General features: G+C 44.2%; 2 protein-coding genes across 7 annotated transcripts in view; both read left to right on the forward strand.

Annotated features, from left to right (window-relative positions):
- LOC129818888 (transmembrane protein 94-like) overlaps window positions 1-11,311 on the forward strand; it is a 34,082-nt gene extending 22,771 nt beyond the window's left edge. For all 3 annotated transcript variants that reach the window (XM_055875249.1, XM_055875335.1, XM_055875424.1), the window contains 7 exons: window positions 1,914-1,991; window positions 2,108-2,193; window positions 2,294-2,375; window positions 3,704-3,962; window positions 4,216-4,309; window positions 4,418-4,588; window positions 4,766-11,311. In XM_055875249.1, the coding sequence (XP_055731224.1) occupies window positions 1,914-1,991; window positions 2,108-2,193; window positions 2,294-2,375; window positions 3,704-3,962; window positions 4,216-4,309; window positions 4,418-4,588; window positions 4,766-4,838 (843 nt within the window). In that variant the 3' untranslated portion in view covers window positions 4,839-11,311. The remainder of the gene's footprint in view (window positions 1-1,913; window positions 1,992-2,107; window positions 2,194-2,293; window positions 2,376-3,703; window positions 3,963-4,215; window positions 4,310-4,417; window positions 4,589-4,765) is intronic.
- Window positions 11,312-13,353: 2,042 nt separating this feature from the next.
- tdrkh (tudor and KH domain containing) lies at window positions 13,354-22,784 on the forward strand. 4 transcript variants are annotated; one of them, XM_055875745.1, is made up of 16 exons: window positions 13,355-13,463; window positions 14,518-14,560; window positions 14,864-14,976; window positions 15,830-15,987; window positions 16,070-16,161; window positions 16,277-16,493; window positions 16,627-16,763; window positions 16,849-16,962; window positions 17,149-17,341; window positions 17,560-17,726; window positions 18,002-18,177; window positions 18,299-18,515; window positions 18,678-18,788; window positions 18,880-18,934; window positions 21,926-22,002; window positions 22,204-22,784. In XM_055875745.1, the coding sequence occupies exons 3-15, from the start codon at window positions 14,903-14,905 to the stop codon at window positions 21,979-21,981; spliced, it is 1,767 nt and encodes a 588-aa protein (XP_055731720.1). In that variant the 5' UTR covers window positions 13,355-13,463; window positions 14,518-14,560; window positions 14,864-14,902; the 3' UTR covers window positions 21,982-22,002; window positions 22,204-22,784. The 4 variants fall into 4 exon arrangements, with proteins under 4 accessions (XP_055731533.1, XP_055731610.1, XP_055731720.1 ...); XM_055875558.1 differs by lacking the exons at window positions 21,926-22,002; window positions 22,204-22,784 and adding an exon at window positions 20,513-21,919 and having other exon boundaries at window positions 13,354-13,463; XM_055875704.1 differs by having other exon boundaries at window positions 21,926-22,784.
- Window positions 22,785-22,962: the final 178 nt, after the last annotated feature.

A 22,962-nucleotide genomic window follows, 5' to 3' on the forward strand; every position in this document is an offset into this window, starting at 1 on the left:
AGAAATGCCATAAAATCGCACTAAACGGATATAAATTGCTATAAAACGGTTTAAATTAACTACCTTATGATGTTTTTAACACCTTTAACGAGTAAAAACATGACCAGAGATATATTACTGGCTAAACAACAGCTTGGAAGGAGGCCAGTCCGACGTCCATCGTGCGTCAGGCGCAGAGACGAAAAGAAATGTACTTCCGGTCATTGGTCTTTTATACAGGCCCTGATTGCGCAATCGACTCCATTCAAATTGTCACCACTTACTGACATCTAGAGGAAGACGTAGGCAGTGTTTGTTTCCCCATAGCATTCACAGGGACATTACAACTGACCTGGGAACAGGGGCCAAGATTTCTGAAATCTCACTCCCTGTCATGAAAAGTGCTGTAGAAGGAGTTCTGTTTCACTCAGACATAATTCCAACGGCTATAGAAACTAGAGAGTGTTTTCTATCCAATAATAATAATAATATGCATATTGTACGAGCAAGAATTGAGTACTAGGCAGTTTAATCTGGAGACCAATTTATGCTAAGTCGAAACAGCACCCCCTATATTCGCAAGAAGTTAATCCACCTATCGTGTCAGATTTTGAAAATATGCTTTACAGCGAAAGCAATCCAAGCGGTTGTGAGTGTATCAATCAATGCTAGAACAGCTAGCCTTAAATTAGCTTGGTCACGAAAGTCAGAAAAGCAATAAAATGAATCGCTTACCTTTGATAATCTTCGGATGTTTGCACTCACGAGACTCCCAATTACACAAATGTTAATTTTGTTCGATAAAGATTAGTTTTATAACCAAAAACCGCCATTTGGTTTGCGCGTTATGTTTAGAAAACCACAGCCTCGTTCCGTTCCTGAAATTCTAAAAAGTGTTCGTAGAAACATGTCAAACGTTTTTTATAATCAATCTTCAGGTTGTTTTTAACAAACATAATCGATAATATTTCAACCGGACCGTAACCTAACCTATCGAGCTACCCCTCTCGCGCGCAGGAACTAATCAAAGGACACCTGACTCGTTTTGAAAAATCTCGCTCATTTTTCAAAATAAAAGCCTGAAACTATGTCTAAAGCCTGGTCACAGCCTGAGTAAGCCATTGGAAAAGGAATCTGGTTGATACCCCTTTAAATGGAAGAAGGGCAGGCAATGAAACAGGGATAAAAAAATGCACTTCCGGGTTGGATTTCCTCAGGTTTTCGCCTGCAAAATCAGTTTTGTTATACTCACAGACAATATTTTGACAGTTTTGGAAACTTTGGAGTGTTTTCTATCCTAATCTGTAAATTATATGCATATTCTACGATATGGGCCTGAGAACTAGTCCGTTTACCTTGGGAACGTTATTTAATTTAAAAAATATATATTCTGGCCCCTAGCGTCAAGAAGTTAATAGCCTACGACATGTTGAAATGTTGAAGCTTCTTACGACAGCCTACTTCAAAACCAAAGGGTACATAGTCACATAAGTAGATGGGGTGTTTGTCAAATTATATTTTTAAACAAAATTGAGCTGCATTTTTTTGGGAGGGAGTTCTTAGCGTTTTTATTTAAAAAAAGCTACTTTTTTTTTTTTTTTTTTTTGCATAGTGGGGGACGTTGGGTGAAAAGTGGGTTTCCGATCACATTCTCTCTCTCTCTCTCATATGACATTTCAGGACTTTTTGGGGAGTAAAACTGTATTGCCATTCAAAATCCTATTTTCTTTAACCTTAACCCCAAACCTAACCCATAAGACTAAATTAGCATGTTAACAAATTCAGGACCTGAAAAAAAAATTGACTTTCCAAATTATTCTTGTTTTCCTACCTTGTTGGGACATTCTGGTTCTGATAAGGTAGGAAAACATGTACACATGCACAGACACACAAAGATACAATCTATTTATTTGACATGTATGATTCCTTTCCAGGCACGTCACACCACCTACAGCATCCGCAAGAGCTTCCTGTTCCTGTTGCAGTGTCAGCTGACCCTGGTCCTCATCCAGGTGAGAGAACACCTGTACAGACAATTCATTTCAGATATAAGAAAAGACCTGAGGATGCAACAGTTTCACCTAAATATTTGATTACGTTATTGTTGCTTCCCCTCCGGTTGGTGTAGTTTCTGGCCTGCCTAGCCCAGCTCCCTCCTCCTATGAACATCACTGACATCCTGTGGCTGTCCTGCTTCAGCTGTCCATTGCTCAGGTACCACCACTAATAACCATATAGATTTCACACTTGTGTTATATAGTACAACAGTAGACTTACATGATACTAACCATGTCTCTGTGTGTTGTGTTGGCAGTGTGTCATTCTTAGGAAAGCCACCAGACAGTTCTGTGATGAATGTAGCCACAGGGAAGAACCAAGATGCCATCCCCAGAAAGGTACTATACCCGCACCGGCCCTGTTTCAGACATATTACCTTACACTATGCTAATTTTATGAGGTTTGTCATGATTGGCCAACTCCAAATATGCAGAGTCAGATGCTTATTATTGATACACTACATGACCAATCGGATGTGGACACCTGCTGGTCTAACATCTCATTCCAAAATAATGGGCATTAATATGGAGTTGGTCCCCACTTGCTGCCATAACAGCCTCCACTCTTCTGGTAAGTCTTTCCGCTAGATGTTGGAACATTGCTGCAGGAACTTGCTTCCATTCAGCCACAACAGCATTAGTGAGGTCGGGCACTGATGTTCGGCGATTAGGCCTGGCTCGCAGTCGGTGTTCGCAATTCATCTCAAAGGTGTTCGATGGGGTTGTGGTCAGGGCTCTGTGCAGGCCAGTCAAGTCACACCGATCTCAACAAACCATTTCTGTATTGACCTTGTTTTGTGCACAGGGGCATTGTTTTGCTGAAACAGGAAAGGGCCTTCCCCAAACTGTTGCCACAAAGTTGGAAGAATCGTCATTGTATGCTGTAGCGTTAAGATTTCCCTTCACTGGAACTCGAAAAAAACATGAAAAACATCCCCAGACCATTATTTCTCCTCCACCAAACTTTTACAGTTGGCACTATGCATTGGGGCAGGTAGCGTTCTCCCGGCATCCGCCAAATGTGGATTCGTCCGTCGAACGGACTGCCCGATGGTGAAGCGTGATTCATCACATTTCCACTGCTCCTGAGTCCAATGGTGGTGAGCTTTACACCACTCCAGCCGACGCCTGGCATTGTGCATGGTGAGCTTAGGCTCATGAATTGCCTGACGAACAGCTCTTGTGCTGACGTTGCTTCCAAAGGTAGTTTGGAACTGGGTAGTGAGTGTTAAAACTGAGGACAGATGATTTTTATGCGCTGCACACTTCATCACTCGGCGGTCCCATTCTGTGAGCTTGTGTGGCTTACCACTTTGCGGCTGAGCCGTTGTTGCTCCTAGAAGTTTCCACTTCACAATAACAGCACTTACAGTTGACGAGGCAGCTCTAGCAAGGCAGAAATGTGACAAACTGACTTGTTGGGAAAGTGGCATCCTATGACAATGCCACATTTGAAAGTTACTGAGCTCTTCAGTAAGGCCATTCTACTGCAATATTTGTCTGTTGAGATTGCATGGCGTTTTGCTCCATTTTAATAGCTGAAATAACCAAATCCACTAATTTGAAGGGGTGTCCACATACACTATATATACAAAAGTATCTTAATCATGACGTGTACCATGGCATTCCTTTTAACATCTTGATTTGTGTACATATACTTCCTGCAGACGCAGACCTACTTCCTGGGTTGTTTCCTGCTGAAGTTTGGCCTGACCGTGTGTGCCTACCTGCTAGGCTTTGGCTTTACGCTGCACGAGGTCTGCCTGAGGACCAACAACCTGACCCTGGCAGAGAACACCACCATCAACTGTACTGATATCCTCAGTGTCAGTTCAGCTCAGGACGCTCCCCATTGGTTCAGAGAGCTGTCCAACGGCCTGCTGCTCACTCAGAAGGTCATGGCTGGGTTCCTGGCCCTGCACACCGGTAGGAGGAGCTCTCGGTGAACTCTCACCCCTGCATCTGTTAAGTCAGGATGCATCCTAAATGGCATCATATTCCCTATATAGTGCACTACTTTAGATCAGAGCCCTATGGCACAATATTCCCTATATAGTGCACTACTTTTAACCAGTGTGTTATATAGGGAATAGGTTTCCATTTCAGACGCAGCCTCTGACTTCTGTTCTGCCCCTGGAGAGTCATGTGTCTTTAAGTGTCCTCCCTTCCTCCTTTCCAGTCGTCATCTCGCTAAGTTACGTCCATCGCTCCCAGCCTCTGTGGAAGAAGAACCCTTTCAGCAACACCTGGTGGTGCCTCACTGTCCTTGTAGTGTAAGTGTGTGTGTGGCCTATTTGTTTCAAACAACTATGAAGCGGGCAGCTGCAATAGATGTTTTTTATGTTGCCATCATCTGATACTCTCTTCCTCCCCACCTCCAGTCTGTTGGGTCAGATGGTACAGGCCACGGTGGACTACAAGCTGTGGCAGGACAGGTCGGGTTCTTTGACCTTTGGCCTGAAGGACATCCCCATGCTGGCCTGGCTGTTGGTCTCCCTGTCCTGCCTGGTGGTGGTGCTGCTCAACGAGGCCGTCAAACTACACGAGATACGGTAAGATGAAGGAAGGGGTGAGAGGAGGAGTAGGAGGGGTATGATGGGAGGAAGATTGCGTAAAAGACAGAAGGGTTGAAAGTAGAGTATTCTGAGAGGATTGTGGGATGGAGGATGATGTCATGTGGGCGGAAAATGGTTCTCATGTGTTGTTCTTTCCATTCCTTCTGTCTGCAGGGTGAGGGTTCGCTACCAGAAGAGACAGAAGCTACAGTTTGAGACTAAACTAGGGATGAACTCTCCCTTCTGATTGACAATTAACAGAGGGGCGTGGCAATGCATGCTGTGAACCAATCAGCCCTTGGGGAAAAGATGAGGCACCAGAATCTGGAGGAGGTCGAAGTTGGATCTAACCACTGGCACAGGGTCAGATGGTTCTCATCCCTCTGTTTGCTAGGATTGGAGAAAGGGTTATCTGATTCTAGATCTGTGGTTTAGGGGAACTTCTACCTTAAACCCAGAGTCAATCTCCTCGAGTGCCCATTGACTTGAACCCAGGATCACTCAATCCACCTCAGCCCGAAAGCACTTTGCCTAGCAGGTTCTCCAAACCGCTACACGTGCTGGGTGGTCTAACACTGCGAAAATCCAATCTTTCTTATTTTTTAGATTTAAATTATATTGTATCATTGTTATGTTAAAAAAAAAGGAAAATCCCAAAGAATGTTTCCTGTTTTGCTTTTAAAAGAAAGACAGCAAAGAAATGTGAATAATTTATTATATAGTGGAATGTTTTTTTTAAACGCATGGGGAATGTTGTACTGTATCCCCTACTTGAGTTTAGGGGTATTTTCTCCTAGTCACTGGTCTCTGATACTGGCTCACATGGGGATTATCACACTTTATCACACTTCAGCATGTCTCCCCCTTTCACATGAATCCCAATACCATAGTAGAGTACAATAGCCTTCACCTTGAATGTAGTCCGTCATTACAGCCACTTGCTGCTGTATATCTGAAGGCCAAGCAGTGATAAAAGGAAAGGAGAGCTGTATCTAGTAACATGGCCCAGATCCTGGTCTGGGACAATGTCCTGGTCCTAAATCTGTCAAATAATTGGCATTGATAGACCTGAAAAGCCTGCCATCAGGTGAAGTCTGGAGTCCACAATGTAGTGCTAACCCTGTGGATTCACGTGAAGCAGTTTCGGAAAGGTTCTGTTGACCATACTAAGGATTTCTACTAAGGCTACTCTTTATAGCCCAGCCCTTCTAGCCATATAATGAACGTGGCATGTTCTTAACCAGGATCCAAGAATATCCCTTGCGATTTTCCTTCCTAACAAATGTTTCCTTTGTTTCACCCACACGATCCGACTCCCGAGCTAAGCCAAGGGCAATCCTGCTCTAATGCAATAAGTAATGAAGATTAATTTCATTTATTATAAACAAGTAAAACCGAATTTGTCTCTTTCTAGGTAAATTGTATTTTGAAGAATGTGCTAGCCTGCCACTTTGAAACTCATGTACTGTAAGAAAGGGATTTGTTTAATAATCATCCATTATCTGGTTTGATCCTTGTGTACATACAGTTTTTCCCACCAGAGTTCTACTGAGGGACTGTGGTCTACTCAAGGTTTTGTCAGTGGTGTTCTAGATTAGAATAGCCTCTAGAGTTCTAGAGCATCCCAGGGTATTCTGAAGGTGCTTCATGTCAGCCAGTTGTCGTTTTACTAGCCTGTGTGCTTGTTTCTGCATTCGACAACAATGCACAAGCTGACTAGGTCCGCGATTTCAATCCGATCACGCTTGTAGACAGTGCTGCTTTCAAAGGCAATGGTACCGCGTTCGTGGAGATCCCATTTAAGGTTAAAGCTGCAGATCTCGGCTCAATTGGAAACGACCTATGTCAAGCGCTTTGAATGGTGGTTTCGGATTGAATCCCGGCCTAAAAGCAGAATTACTGAGACCCACCAGGCTACCTGTCTGTGTTGGGTGATCATATCAGTAGACCCATTTGAACTCTACGAATGATGACAATCTACAGATTGATCAGCCACAGCTGTTCTATTTTCATTTTTGTTGTATCTTATTTTTACAGCTTGATGTGTTCATCTTCTTATCCTTGTTTCTCAAATGGCACCCTATGCACTTAGGTCTGGAGTTTTCCCCCGGTTGTATCACGTGGTCAGAGAGAACTCCTGTGCCCCAGTCAAACTGTATACATTTGATAATGCGTGCGCCACACCTCTCGACTTCACACCACGTGCTCTGGTATTGTTTACCCCTCTCTGTTTTGAATGCGGGCTACAATGCTCATGTGTTATATTGACTAGGAGTCGGGGCAGGGCCCAAGATGGCATAAAAACATGGTGCCTACCTTTTTTAGATTAACGCCTCAGGATCGGGCCTCGCACACTTGTGGTCTTCATAGGCTCCCTTTGGTTGGAGCGTACTTTTAAGTACACTATTTCATAGAAGAGTTGGTAGTTGCATGGTCTGCTAGATCTGTGTGTGAGGTAGATATAATGTAAAAGCACTGAACTACTCAGAGTTCCTTATTGAATGAACAATGTAGCGATCTTAAGAGGGAAAACAGACTGAAGATGTTGATTTTTATACCGTAGAATGCATCCACACATTGCACATAAATACATTTCAATCCATTATTTTTTTTTTTATGTATTTCCCATATATATATGTCTGGACACACCTACTCATTCAAGGGGTTTCTTTATTTGTACTATGTTCTACATTGTAGAATAATAGTGAAGACATCAAACCTATGAAATAACACACATGGAATCATGTAGTAACCAAAAAAGTGTTACATATCAAAATATGTTTCATATTTTAGATTCTTCTAAGTAGCCACCCTTTGCCTTGATGACAGCTTTGCACACTCTTGGCGTTCTTTCAACCAGTTTCATGAGGAATGTTTTTCCAACAGTCTTCAAGGAGTTCCCACATAATGAGCACTTGTTGGCTGCTTTTACTTCACTCTGCGGTCAAACTAATTTCAAACCATCTCAATTGGGGTTGAGGTCGGGTGATTGTGGAGGCCAGGTCATCTGATGCATCACTCTTCTCCTTCTTGGTCAAATAGACCTTATGCAGCCTGGAGGTGTGTTGGGTCATTGTCCTGTTGAAAAACAAATGATAGTCCCACTAAGCACAAACCAGATGGGATGGCGCATCACTGCAGAATGCTGTGGTAGCCATGCTGGTTAAGTGTGCTTTGAATTCTAAATAAATCACTGACCGTGTCACGAGCAAAGCACCATCACACCACCTCCGGCAGGTAGCCTAGTGGTTAGAACGTTGGGCCAGTAACCGAAAGGTTGCTGGATTGAATCCTCAAGCTGACAAGGTAAAAATCTGTCGATCTACCCACTGTTGCCTGGGCACTGAAGATGCCAGCCCCCCCACACCTCTCTGATTGAGGGGTTGAATTAAATGCTAAAAACACATTTCAGTTGAAGCCATCCCCCTTTCCCTTTCCTCCATGCTTCACGGTGGGAACCACACATGCGAAGGTCATCTGTTCACCTACTCTGCGTCTCACAAAGACACGGCAGTTGCAACCAAAAATCGCAATTTTGGACACATCAGACCAAAGGACAGATTTCCACCGGTCCATTGTTCGTGTTTCTTGGCCCAAGCAAGTCTCTTATTGGTGTCCAATAGTATTGGTTTCTTTGCAGCAATTCGACCATGAAGACCTGATTCACGTAGTCTCTTCTGAACAGTTGATGTTGAGATTTAACTCTGAAGCATTTATTTGGACTGCAATCTGAGGCTGGTAACTCTAATGAACTTATCTTCTGCAGCAGAGGTAACTGTGGGTCTTCCTTTCCTCTGGCCGTCCTCATGAGAGCCAGTTTCATCATGGTGCTTGATGGTTTTTGTGACTGCACTTGGAAGAAACTTTCAAAGTTCTTAATCTTCCAGATTGACTGACCTTCATGTCTTAGAGTAATGATGGACTGTTGTTTCTCTTTGCTTATTTGAGCTGTTCTTGCCATAATATGGACTTGGTCTTTTACCAAATAAGGCTATCTTCTCTATACCAACCCTACCTTGTCACAACACAACTGATTGGCACAAATGCATTAAGAAGGGAAGAAATTCCACAAATTAACAAGGCACACCTGTTAATTGAAATACATTCCAGGTGACTACCTCATGAAGCTGGTTCAGAGAATGCCAAGTATGCAAAGCTGTCATCAAGGCAAAGGGTGGCTACTTTGAAAGATCTAAAATATATTTTGATTGGTTTAACACTTTGGTTACAACATGATCCTGTATTAGTTTGTCTTCACTATTATTCTACAATGTAAAAAAAATAAAAAAGCCCTTGAATGAGTGTCCAAACTTTTGACTAGTTTTGTGTGTGTCTCTAATATATATTTATCTCATCTCATTGCTTAAATGTATGCATAAATAAGACCTTATAGATGCCAAGTCTTGGTCATGATATGGTTTTTTGGGGGGGGGTTCTTTCAGTTTGAGTATGCAATGTGAACTCAGTGGAGCTTGGCCTGCAGGTGTTGTTTTTCACTGCACAGATCGACCTAGACACCTTCTTACCCCTCTTCTACGACCCAGCTCCAAATCGACATATACTTACCCCTCTTCTACGACCCAGCTCCAAATCGACATATACTTACCCCTCTTCTACGACCCAGCTCCAAATCGACATATACTTACCCCTCTTCTACGACCCAGCTCCAAATCGACATATACTTACCCCTCTTCTACAACCCAGCTCCAAATCGACATATACTTACCCCTCTTCTACGACCCAGCTCCAAATCGACATATACTTACCCCTCTTCTACGACCCAGCTCCAAATCGACATATACTTACCCCTCTTCTACGACCCAGCTCCAAATCGACATATACTTACCCCTCTTCTACGACCCAGCTCCAAATCGACATATACTTACCCCTCTTCTACGACCCAGCTCCAAATCGACATATACTTACCCCTCTTCTACGACACAGCTACAAATCGACATATACTTACCCCTCTTCTACGACCCAGCTCCAAATCGACATATACTTACCCCTCTTCTACGACCCAGCTCCAAATCGACATATACTTACCCCTCTTCTACGACCCAGCTCCAAATCGACATATACTTACCCCTCTTCTACGACCCAGCTCCAAATCGACATATACTTACCCCTCTTCTACGACCCAGCTCCAAATTGACCTCTAGATATGTGTAGATCTGAAAGGACTGGATCAGTGTAGGCAATACGGGCTGTGGGTGGATTGGGTTGATGTTGACTGTACGGGCTGTGGGTGGATTGGGGTGGTGTTGACGGTACGGGCTGTGGGTGGATTGGGGTGGTGTTGACGGTACGGCCTGTAGGTGGATTGGGGTGGTGTTGACGGTACGGCCTGTAGGTGGATTGGGGTGGTGTTGACGGTACGGCCTGTAGGTTGATTGGGGTGGTGTTGACGGTACGGGCTGTGGGTGGATTGGGGTGGTGTTGACGGTACGGGCTGTGGGTGGATTGGGGTGGTGTTGACGGTACGGGCTGTGGGTGGATTGGGGTGGTGTTGACGGTACGGGCTGTGGGTGGATTGGGGTGGTGTTGACGGTACGGGCTGTGGGTGGATTTGGGTGGTGTTGACGGTACGGGCTGTGGGTGGATTGGGGTGGTGTTGACGGTACGGGCTGTGGGTGGATTGGGGTGGTGTTGACGGTATGGCCTGTAGGTGGATTGGGGTGGTGTTGACGGTACGGGCTGTGGGTGGATTGGGGTGGTGTTGACGGTACGGGCTGTGGGTGGATTGGGGTGGTGTTGACGGTACGGGCTGTGGGTGGATTGGGGTGGTGTTGACGGTACGTGCTGTGGGTGGATTGGGGTGGTGTTGACGGTACGGGCTGTAGGTTGATTGGGGTGGTGTTGACGGTACGAGTTGTAGGTGGATTGGGGTGGGTATACAGAAGTTTTGGTGGAACAACGAAGGCTCTGGAACTTTGTCCATATTAAAATGCGTAAAGCTGAACTGTGTGTCGATTGACTTGAAATGTGAGACTTTTGGTGAATTGATAAATGTATATATTTTTTAAAGATGTATAATTGTTTGATTCACATTTTTGCACAAAAAAAACCCAATGTCATAAATATGGTATTTTTAAATAAATATTTATTCCACCTAGCTATATATATTCCACAAATTAAAAGCATCCAATGGCCTCTGCGATACAAAAGGGATGTTCTGTGCAGAATTAAGGCAGGCTGCTTGAGGCTTAGAGAAGGACATGTTGAGAACGACTATAGAATGCACATATTAAAATGTCTTTGAATAACAATATATGGGAGAGCAACTATTTAATTTAACGCAGAACTAGATAGACTAGTATTCTGACCCTATAAATCAGAGCAATGGACTTTACAGTACCATAGTGCAGTCAAAGATGTACCTCTTCATCTCTGATACAGTACACAGATTAGACAGTTAACAGCGTTGGGTCAGTAACCATAAGGTCACAGACTAGGTGAAAAATCTGTTGTGCCCTTGATCAAGGCACATAACCCTAATTGCTCCTGTAAGTCGCTCTGCGTCTGCTAAATGCCTAAAATGTCAACCTCAGTGGCCACCTGTCATTCAGGGCAGGTGGGGCACAGAGCCCCACATTTTTTGCAAAAACAATTTTGGGCTTTCCTGTTTTGAATGTTATTTTTTGCATTAATACATGTCGCATCATTTTACAATGTAAAAAAAAATATTTCATTGAGTTAATAAAGCCGCATGCAAACATGGTCTCGTTTTTGTGTTCTTGAGTAGGGCAGCTCCAAAATGCAGGTGTTTCAGTCTAGCTCAGTAGTTTCTGTGGTGGAGGGGCAAGCCAGCAGAAAATACGGAGCGTTGTGCCTTGATTGGCTCAGTGTTCTGTCACTCATGGGGACACTACATCATCGCTAAAATCTAAGGGTAGAGCTCAAATTCAAGCCACTTGGCCAAGGGGCTGCCATAGAGTTACATTAGAAGTGCCCATCCAAGGCTCAAGGTCATTGGCCACAGATAAAATGATGTCAGATCATGTTCTATCTACAGTAGCTTTGATTGGACTGATCATGTCAAAATCATACCTTTAAAATCTTAGCTAGCTGTCCATCATGAATCAAGTCGACAATCTACTGGCAAATACTTTTTAGTCCTTGTCATATGAAGAGAAATAATGAAAAAAAATTATAGATAAAACGTATCGGTGCTCATCGGCCATTGGACATAAAAATGACACAAGTTGGAAATCACAAATTCAACAATGAGTAGTTTGGAAGGAATCAGCGGCTAACTGCAAGCATTGCAAAGCAATCATTAGCCTTCTATTCAGTGGAGTGGCTGTGTGGTCCCAAGTCTAAGATTAAGGGTCTCTTTTCCTAGTTTAAAATGATAAACATTCAACATTGGCCATGCTGTCAATGAAGCATGATTTGTGCCAGGCTCCAAACAACTTAACTCGGAACTACAAAATCTGCCTTTAGTGAGTTCAAGACAACTGGGAACTGACGTCATCATGATTCAACCTTGTTTTTTTTCTCGAGTTCCCACTTGAAAGCACAATAAATCCAGAGAATGCCAGACTTTGATGACAAAATTTTCCCACGAAGGACCGCCGTGCCACCTTCCTGTTCAGGTGAGCACAGCACAACAAGGTGAGTCCAAAAATGTATTGTATGCTGCTGCATAAATTATGTAATATTCCAGGGAGATATGTATACTGTAGCTAAGAAAGTAATTCTAAGTGTATGTTGTGTAGTAAGCTATTAGTAGCCCATGTGCCTCACCCTAATAATTTGGTCTATTTTCACCGTTTGTCACCGTTATAGTGCAATTAGTGTATTGTTTAGTGTTGTGTAGTGGCTTTGCTGGCATGCATCCCACTTTTATTTTTATTTTGCCCCACCAAGATTTACATGCAAAAATTGCCACTGAAACCTCATGATTTAAAGGTCTTGGATGAAAATTAAAGGCCATCACTGCCCAATCATCCTACAGTCAGGTCAAAAATTGTCACCCTTGAGCAAAAAATACTATAAAATAAGTAACACAAGTATTGAGCTATATTGTATGCATAAAATATATATTTTATACTAGTACAATTGCTCAGAGAAAGAGATTTTTTTTGTGCACTTTACCCAGCATCCGGACATTTTAGCCTCAGTTACCTCTGCTAGGAGGCTGAAACTTGACCACAAAATTAACCTTATGCAATGGCCATTTTAGTCTCCTGATTTAAATCCCATTGAAAACTAGTGGTTTGAATTGAAGAGCACATGAAGATTATCAACGATCTGGAAGGATTCTGTATGGATGAATGGTCTCAGATCCCTCCAAATGTGTTCTCCAACTCATAAAACATTTAGGAAAAAGGCTCAGTTGCATTATTCTCGGAAGGTGAGGTATGGAAAACGGGTGCAAATAATTTTGACACTTTTCTATTACAGAATAAATATTACTTGTTAAACAAAATCTATCTGAGCAATTGTATAACATAATATAATTCCCCTTTTTTTGCATACAATATAGCTCAGTATTTGTTATTTAATACAGTGTTTTTTTCTCATCTTTATCAAGGGTGGCAATAATTTTGGACCTGACTGTACACGTGCAACAGCGTGCGCTGTATGTACAAGATATTTATTTCATTGTTTTTTCTGCAACATCAATTCACGTTCTTGAGGACAATTTGAACATTTGATTGGTGATTGGTTATTTTAGGCCACAGCTCTTCCCCCAAAGCATGACCACCCGAGCTGTGATTGGCTGAAATCACTAGTATTCGGATTCTTAACCAACCAGTCAAAAGCATTGAGTTTGCCTTGGAATAACATTACTTACGTCCGTCCATACATCGATTTGGAACGGGAAGATTTTTGCAGTGGTCAAACGACGAGAGAAGGTGTTTTTGTAAGTGTCAACGATAACTAACACTAGTTTTGATTGCTTTTAATGTATTTGACATTGATGATCATGTTTGACATATCGAATGCTGCAAGACAATGTCACTGCGACTCCGCTTGCACCAAATTACTTGAGACTTCATTCTGACATCGAGTGCTGCGAGACAATGTCACTGCGACTCCGCTTGCACCAAATTACTTGAGACTTCATTCTGAGTGAACAAACACGCTAACTAGCGTCGGTACACTGCGTTCTAAACGGTCACTGCCCGATATACACCAGATGCATATGCGTTTGGTTTTGCCGGATGTGTAGTCCGCATTTGCCGTACATGTGTTTAGCTTTTAACTAGTTAGCTTTTAACTAGTTGGAGTCTGTACTTCCGTTTACCACCACACCATAAAGCAACGCACGAGTTGAAAATATTGAACGCATGTGGTACACAGAACGCATCGCAACCTAGTGTGGCACTCCAAACGTAGCGTTGCGTACTTCTCAATCGCAATGACTAACGCCTGAAAGGAGATAATTCGCTGCATCCGCATGTCATTCGAGCATATGTCTCAAAGGAAATGTCAAGAATATTTGCTTATTTAGAACGTCATAGTTGAAAACCAGGTTCTCTACGCTAGCATCTTCACTTGTGGTCTCCCGAGCTAATTGTTTTACACGACGCAGTACATTTGAGTACTACCGATTAATTGCTGCAGCGGTACCTAGTGGCGATGCTTTCTGTAGCCTGTACAGCATAGTCACACATTTTACATAGACAAGGTACGATAAGTTATTTTTAAGTCTGAATACAATTTATATTTGAACGTACTCTGTCCGTGAAGTTGGACCCGCTTCAATATGCGGGTCTCTGTGGTAATCAAGATGTTTGCTCATGACCTAAGGCACGTGCACAATTTGGATGTACATGCAGGTGAGGCATGCATACTGAAATGTCTTGCAGGTGTTTTGCATGGTATTGCCCATGTCAGGTGATAGACATTTCAACCTCACTACTGGCGCTCTAAAAAGCTGGGTAAATAATACTTTCCTGTGGCTTTTGTCTCAGATTTCGACCGGCTGTAGGACCAACCCCGCAGAGAGCCAGTAGAGTAAGTACAAATGTAATTTTATTCAACATTCTGGCTTGTAAGTGCTTTGTTTGACTATATACCAATAATTACCATCAGTATGATTTTTATTAGGCTAGCTTCCTGCATACAGCAGGGTCACTAACATTCAGCCTAATTCCAACCAATGGTCCAGCTCAGCATGAGTGTATGATAAAACTTTGTCCTTTCCACATTTGCAAGCAGGTATCTACAGTCTCTAGACGGTGCCAAATACATAATTTTTGCTGTAACACAACCTCTCTTACCTGTCTGTCAATTCTCCTTGTTGGTGAACTCAAAAAGCCCAAATTCTAGAGCAGTGACATTGTTTGGGTTGCCGAGATGGACGTGGGGAACCTGGGCATCTCTCGGTCCCAGGTGTTTCTCAACTACAGCCCGCGGGCCATCCTGTCACAGTGAGACGACACACGCCTCAGTCTGCATGGTGTGACCACTATAGCTGCCTCAGGCCCGAGTGGGCCGTATACACCACACTGTTGGGTTACGTATGCCCCAAAACCGAGTCGAGTCCAAATCCTTTCAGTTCTACAGTATAGTCTCCTCTCCAGTCCTGTCTCTTTCCAGCATAAGCAGCAAACACATTAACATTAATGGACATGGACCCGTTATGAAGATTAGAAGATGGCCGTATTTATCAGTATAGTGTTTTGGGCCGAATGTAGTCTACTTCTAATGGCAGGAGTTAAACTGGGCCAACTGTGGTGTTTGTTGCTCAGCTAACAGTACGTCTAGGTTAGCTTCTCTCTGCAGCCGCCACTCTGGGCTGAGGCAAAGGCAGTATGCTCTCTGCCCTATGGCTGAACAGTGCTTTGTGTGTGTGTGTGTTCGTGCTCAGCGGCTAATCACATAGGTTACTATTGTGTGTGTTGGTTTGATCTGAAAGAATGCAGTAGCCTACATCAGGGATCAGGCTAGTGGGGCGATGGCTTCACGTTCCTATCCATGGTATAGATGTTGAGGAAAATGGTGTTATTCCCTGTTCTCTTGCTTTGGAAGAACTATTTTTATTATGCCAATTTCAATGGTAAGTATCATTTAGCCAACTGGCTTGTGTGCTCGCATTTTCACTGCATGGCTTCTATGGAGCTTTCAGGATGTGCAGTTTCCAACAGCAGATGTGTCATGTGGGAATGGATGCCACTGTTAGGAGGAGATTTAACATGTGCTTTTCAGGTGGAATCTGATGTCTGTCTAGGTAATCTGAATTATGACTTGTTCTATTTGTCTGACGTAACATGCCTTGTGTAGGTGGAGTCTCTCCCTGGGCACGTGGCGTGTGATGGAGGCAGTGAGGGAGGGGCCTAAGAGCACCCTGAGCTCTGGTAAAGTTGTGGCTCTGGCAGCGGGGCTGTCTGTAGGAGCGACGGTGGGATACATAGTCTACCGACAAATCAAAAGCACCAGCCGTGAGTCTCGCATCTCGTTGGTACTAGATAATCCTCTCTTTTACACTATGGATTATGGAGTGGTGTCTTTTTTATTTTCTAGCTCCGCTGGCTAACACCGAAGAGTCCAGGATGTCAGTACCTCTGGAGGTTTACAGGAACATTAACAAGTACCAAGCCTCCTTCCTGGACCTGGTCAGTGACCTACTAGCCCGCCTGGCCCGGTTGTCTTACTATTTCATGTTGTCAGGCTCTGTGTGACAGTGTGGAGGGTCTCTTCTCACCTGTCCCTCTTTCTCCCTCCATCCAGGTGGTGCAGAAGTCCGGTGCCCGCGTGAGGGTGCTCTCTGAGTCTTCGCAGGCAGGGGAGGGGGAGCAAAGTTCCCAGAATTCGGTGTGTTTCCTGCTGCAGGGCTCACCTCAGCAGGTGCTGCTAGCCAGGTGTGCCTTGGAGAACCTGGCCACAGACTGCGAGACCACCACTGAAGTCATGGAGGTGCCCCAGACCGCCTTCGGACGCATCATAGGTAAAGAGGATTTTCTACATGTTTGTAAAAAAAAAAACTGCCATGTGTACGTTAAATGACTTATGTTCCATATCTCACTATTTCATAGATATAAATCGTATGAATGATTGAATTATATTGCTGTGTGCTTCAGGTCGTGGAGGGGAATCTCTGAAGCTCATCACCAGGACAACGGGAGCAAGAGTCCTATGTCCCAGGGAGAGGGGGCGGGGTTTAGAGAAGGGCAAGGTGTCCGTCACAGGGACAAGACTGGAGGTCAGACAGGCCAAGGTGAGGGCAAGAATGTATCTTCTGCACTGTTATAACCAGCTATGTACCTAACACTTAAACAATGTCATGTTAATTATTCTTATAGGAGCTTATCCTAGAGAAGGTATTTGAGGATGAGGCTGTAAGGAGGAGGATTACCCAGTCCTCAGCACAGCGCCAGAAACGAAGACCCTTTGAGCCCCAGGGTCAAAGGTCAGAGGTAAAAAAAAAAGGTCCAACACATCACTTTTCTGGACTGCAGAAGTCCTGCTATATTAGTCATGTAGTGGCCCATATACCCTGATGCTCTAACATTCCTATATAGGGGTGTATTAGAGCATCTGGCTGTATGGACTCTACTCTGTCGCTACAAAGTTCAGAGGTCACTGAGATCAAACCCACACAGGAACTGAAGCTGGAGGAGGCTCCACGATCTCTCTGGATGGAGGAAGGGGGGCTTGTCCAGGCTAACGGTGTCCAGACCGCAGTGGGAGCCATTTCCCAGGCTAGAGGAGAGGCGGTACAGCTGGCTACAGAGGCACGAGAGGAGGATGATCTTCTGTCGCCTGACTCCCTATCAGATGTTTCTAAATTTGAAAGTAAGTTTGGATGTTCTGACTTTTGGGATAGTTGTAGCCATTTTGAAATTGGCTGTACAATACTGAGATGAATACAGGTGCTCTCCAGTTGACACTGCTAATTTCCAAAATCATTGACTACGGAATGAGTTTTCCTATTCTCTGCAACACATAGACTATGTAATGGTGTAATGGTGTGCATGTTCCTATTTTCTCTCAAATCTATATCTCTCATCTAGTCTCCAGTCCAGACCTGAGCTTCCAGCCAGATGAACACCTGGAGGTGTATGTGTCAGCGTCAGAGAACCCCCACCACTTCTGGATCCAGATCCTGGGGGTCCGCTCCCTCCAGCTAGACAAACTTACTGCTGAGATGAGCCGCTTCTACAGCAACGGCACCCTGCAAGTCAGTCATTGCTTGTGTTCTTTAGACACCAAACAGGGGAAAATGGACTGAAACAGGAAGGGATTTTTTTGTCTTGTCCAATAAGACATGCACATTTGTTTCCTGTTGCGTGCCCCAATGAACATGATTGTATAGATTCCACCTACAATAAACCACTGAAATAGTCCGCTCTGAACACCATTTTATAATTTCATTCTACATTGCAGAGAAATGCTTTTTTTTACTCTTTCTATAGGATTGTCTGTAGTGTTGAGACCGTTGTGTTACTCCTCCAGGAGCAGCGAGTGGAGACCATCGTGGTGGGGGACATCGTGGCAGCTCCGTACCGGGACTACGGCACCTGGAACAGGGCGAGGGTCCTGGGGATGATGGGCTCTGGCCTGGTGGACCTCTACTATGTTGACTTTGGTGACAATGGAGAACTACCCAGGGATAGTCTCCGGAGTATGAGGTGAGGGGTCAGAAAGAGCTGGACAATAGTCCAGCACTCATTGTATTTAGGACGTAATAGATGAAAGCTTTCTCGAATGGCTCTTTGGCTAATGTTTTGTCTTCTCTCATTCCCCTTCTAGAAGTGACTTTCTCAGCCTACCATTCCAGGCCATCGAGTGCAGCTTAGCTGGAGTCGACCCGGCAGGTGAGGTGTGGAGCGACCAAGCCCTGGATGACTTTGAGCGCCTGACGTATGTTGCCGAATGGAGACCCCTGCTTGCCAAACTTTGCAGCTACACCCATTCTGAGGTCTCCTCTTGGCCAAGTGTACAACTCTACGACAACACAGAGGGCAAGGTCAGTACTGGACTAGGATGGGAAATGGCTGCCTCGACTATCACTTATTCACTCACACATTCTCTCCCTCTCAGGCTCTTACAGTCCTGTCTCTCTCTGTCATACTTTTTTCTCCCCCTATGATTGTCAACATTTGAACTTCCTGATCTGGTGGTCTGTCAGGCTGTAGATCTCGGAGAGGAGATGGTGAGTCTAGGCCATGCTGTGCCTAGCCAGGATAATGGGAACGGGGGTGGCGACAGGGACGACCCTGGAACACTACAGAGGATGCTGGTAAGAACACCAGGCAGAGGAGAGGGACCATCAATTAGAGATGAAGACTTCAAGTGCAGAACTATATATGACTTGTAACTGTTTCTTTTAGGATGATGTGACTGGAGCCACGTCGGAGCTAAGCCTGTCCTGCATCAGCTTATCAGGTGGGTATACACTGAGGGTTCCGTTCAGTAGGTAAATCAACAAAAACATTTAAATGGATTATGTTCTACCTGAGTGAGTGAAATAATTTATATTCCTTTTCAATGCACTTTGCTTTATTGCACATGACTAGGGTTGTTGCGGTGACTGTGTATTTGGCGGTCACGAGTCATGAAACCAGTCAAATTCCACATGCTTCTCTAAGCTCTGCTGCTGCTGGTCATTAGCAAGTTTGGTAGGCTACTAAGTGCCTGGTACTCGGCGCTCTATTGTCCCTCTAATCACTGTGACATCAATGCAAATGTTTTTGCAAATCTAATCCGTCACTTGTTGCGCAACATTTCTATCGGCTGTATAATTGAGGGAGAAACAGTGATGGCCGCTAATATAAAGAGGATCCCATCAGCTTTCTATAGACTAGACCTACTATATTTATTTCTCAACTTTCCCTATGTTTAGCACATTGCTTCTCTCTACAACAGGAGTATAGCCTAGCTGTCTGGCATGAAAATGAACCACGGGGAAAGCGTCCTCCATTTGCTTTTTAAGTGCATAGATATAGTTGAAGTCGGAAGTTTACGTACTCTAAGGTTGGCGTCATTAACTCGTTTTTCAACCACTCCTCAAATTTTCAGTTAAACTGTCAATTTGGCAAGTCGGTTAGGACATCTACTTTGTGCATGACACAAGTCATTTTTACATGACGGAGAGCCGTGTGAGAAGCTTTGGCTTGTGCAGCACACATAGGGAGAAAGTCACTCCGGGCTGCAAAATACATGTATTAATTTTTTGGGGATCATTACGGCCACAAAGGGGATTCGCCAGGAAATTTGAGTGCTTGTCAAATAGTGAATGAGAGACTATTGGAGTGTGTGCAGCCTGCGCAAAACACTAAGCAGAGCTCATGCCTTTCAAGCTACTTTTTTCAAATCATTAGTCTCATGCAGCCTTACAATGTATTGAAACAGCCCAACATTTGTATAACGTTACATTAATAACTCTAAATTAAGCGTATAGGAATACCTATTTCTTTGTTAACCGCTCAACACAGAATAGCCTCATGTGCACGCTCCATCGTTTGGAGTAAATATTTATAATTTATTCAGCTTTGTTCAATTGTATTCATACTATAAAATTATTCCACGGAATTCTAAGCAAATCTTGTCTGGTAAATGAACTAGTGTAGCCCTCAGCCATTTGGCATATCCACATCAGGACCTAACATAAGGACAACTCAGAGTACGCTATTCTGTTCTTCTGCAATGGACTACATTTTCTTCATGTCATGCTGCTTTAGACCTGTCTAAAATAAATAATGGATTTATTGTGATGGTGTAGGCTATATTATATGGATTTATTAGTTTTTAAAGTGGCTTGTAGGCTGTGTGGAAGCCAGGAGATGCTAAATGTGTTTATGTTAATTACCTTGAGACCAACAGTTATTTGCTTGACAATCACCGGCGGATGAAATTTCGTGACCGCCACAGCCCTAAACACGACCCTAGAAATCAAACTGTTGTCCCCAGGTGTTTTCTCTCTTCGTAGTGTGACAACTCCTTTTGGCGACATGTGTTATTAAGTTACAGGCCATCAGAATGAGGAGCTGGTGTTAGAGCTGGCCACACCGTCATTCTCAGGCTCTCTGAGCCCTCTGGAGCTGCAGCGGGCTGACGTTGATGACAGCCCCTCTGGGTATGGCTTTGGGCTGACCCACTCCACCCCGGCCCAGCGAGCCCTGGTGGACCTGGTTTCCCACATCCTGGAGTCCCCCAGCCCCTCTGAACACCCCCTCTCCCCAGACCACCAGGTCCCGGGCGAGCGCTGTCACACACTCAACCGAACCACCAACCTCTACAGCTCAGTGCCCCAGCTGCAACTCACACACACACTTCCTATGTCCTCCTGTACCTCTTCATCTACTTCCTCGTCGCCTCTGGAGGTCGTGACCTCTTTGTTGGGTTCGGTCATGCTGAGTGACGACGTCTTCCTGGAGGGCTCCAGTTATGACGGGTATGAGGAATGTGGCTTAACCTCGTCTTCCGGAGAAGTGGAGACAACTGGGGGAAACTCAACGTGGTGGTCGACTAGAGGTTACAGTCTGGAGGAGGAAGTGGACGAGGAGCAGAACAGTGAGGGGGCTATCGGTTCCACTCCTACCTTCCCCACACAGAGGCACGCGTGGCTGGAAGAGGGCAGGCATGGGGGTGGGGAAGATGGCACTGAAAGTCCTAGTGTGGTTGTAGTTGGCAGTAGTAGTAGTTTCAGTAGCAGTGGGAGTGATATTATCTATATGGGGTTAGTGGCGCCTGCTTGGGAGAAGGGTCAGGCTGTGTCCTGCCCTAATGTTGATGGTGGCAACCCACAGAGGAAGAGGAAAGCAAAAAGACTACCATTCCACCTCTCTGAGGAGGCAATGGACATGAATGCTCTGGAAAGCCAAGCTGGAATGGATGAGAAGACTGAGGAACAGAGAAACCGACTGGACGAACACGAGATGGAGGAAGTGACGAGTCCACTTGGGAAGGAGGCAGGATCTGAACACAGGATCGAACCTTCAGCGGGATTCCATTCACCAGAGGAGGTTGGGACGGAGAGTGGAAGATTGGGTATTGCAGAGCGGCCAACGCATCAGAGGAGTGGTCTGCAAACCTCAGAGCAATTCAACGAGGAGCCCAACTGCACTGAAGCAAATGACAGGAGAGCGAACTCTCAGGAATTATGACCTATGAAGGAGTCTATCCCAAACCGAGGTAAAGCTGAATTTGAGGGACTCCACCTTTCACAACGAGGGTTGATTTGTCACATGGCTATTGTGTGTCTTTGGGCCTGCATCACTCCTCAATCACCAAGGCACTTCCTGTCGTTCATCAGGGATCGCGTGGGACACTGTCTGGACAACTCACTGAGATGTGGTGGTGAATTAATTTTGAGACCAGAATGACGATGCTTATTTATTTGTTAACCTAATGCGTGTTTTTATATTTTTGTTTCAGAAGTTGCCTCAATCTCAGGAAGCGTTGATGATGTTCTAGACGACGAGTTCGTCTGAGACCAAAGACAGACATGTCAAGTTCCGTATACCCTTCCCTGGTTTTTGTAGTGTGTAATATTTTTGTAATATATGCACTGATGTAATTTATCTATTTTAATGATGAATGGATACAAATTGAAAACGCTATACTTTTTGTTAACATGTCTTTATTAGTATTGGAAGAGTGCAAGACACATCCCACTACACAAACATTGGTGTTTATTTTTCCTCTCACCTTAGCTTTCAGCACTGACCATCCACTCTCTGCATCAGCTCCATGTTATGAAGTGGACACCTTCCCTCACCCCCATGCCACCAACCCCCTCGCCCTCTTCGAGAAGCCTTACTTGACTAATGCTGAATCCCAAATGGACCATTAGCCCCATACTCCTTGGCATTTTCTGTTTATCTGAAACAATTAGATGTTAACAATTTTTGCAAAACCTCAGCGGGCAAGTTGAACCACTTACCATGTGGCCTGAACCTATCCGATCACTACTGATCTGCAGGAATGGTTAGAGGTCGATTTGGAATGCAGACTGTGCAGCAGTTCTCCCAGCCAATTTCATTGAACTGATGTAGTTCCCGGATACGGGTTGATTTTGGTTATTCCCTTATGCCTTTCATGCAGTTATGCCTTGTGCTGCTATGTGTTTATTGTTTAAGTTGCCGAAGAGATGGAGAAAAAGAAGTTGAATGCCAGTATTGTTTAAGATAACACACTGTGATATGAGCTGATCAATCTGTAAATTAAAATGTAAGCCTCTGTAGTATTGTGCTTCAGTTTTATGTTGTGAGAATAAAGATATATTACACTTAAATATGTCAGAATGCTTTGCTGATTTGATTTCAAAGTATAGCTGTGCCTTGTCTGTTCCACTTTACAAAATGTATTTTACAGTATATTGGCTATGAACGTTTTGGCAGGTCACTTTGCTCTTTCTACTTTTACAATCGAAAATGGTAACTATTTCCTAATATTTTTTGAAAATAGGGTAG

This window comes from Salvelinus fontinalis, chromosome 1, assembly GCF_029448725.1.
Source record: "Salvelinus fontinalis isolate EN_2023a chromosome 1, ASM2944872v1, whole genome shotgun sequence".
Taxonomy (NCBI): domain Eukaryota; kingdom Metazoa; phylum Chordata; class Actinopteri; order Salmoniformes; family Salmonidae; genus Salvelinus; species Salvelinus fontinalis.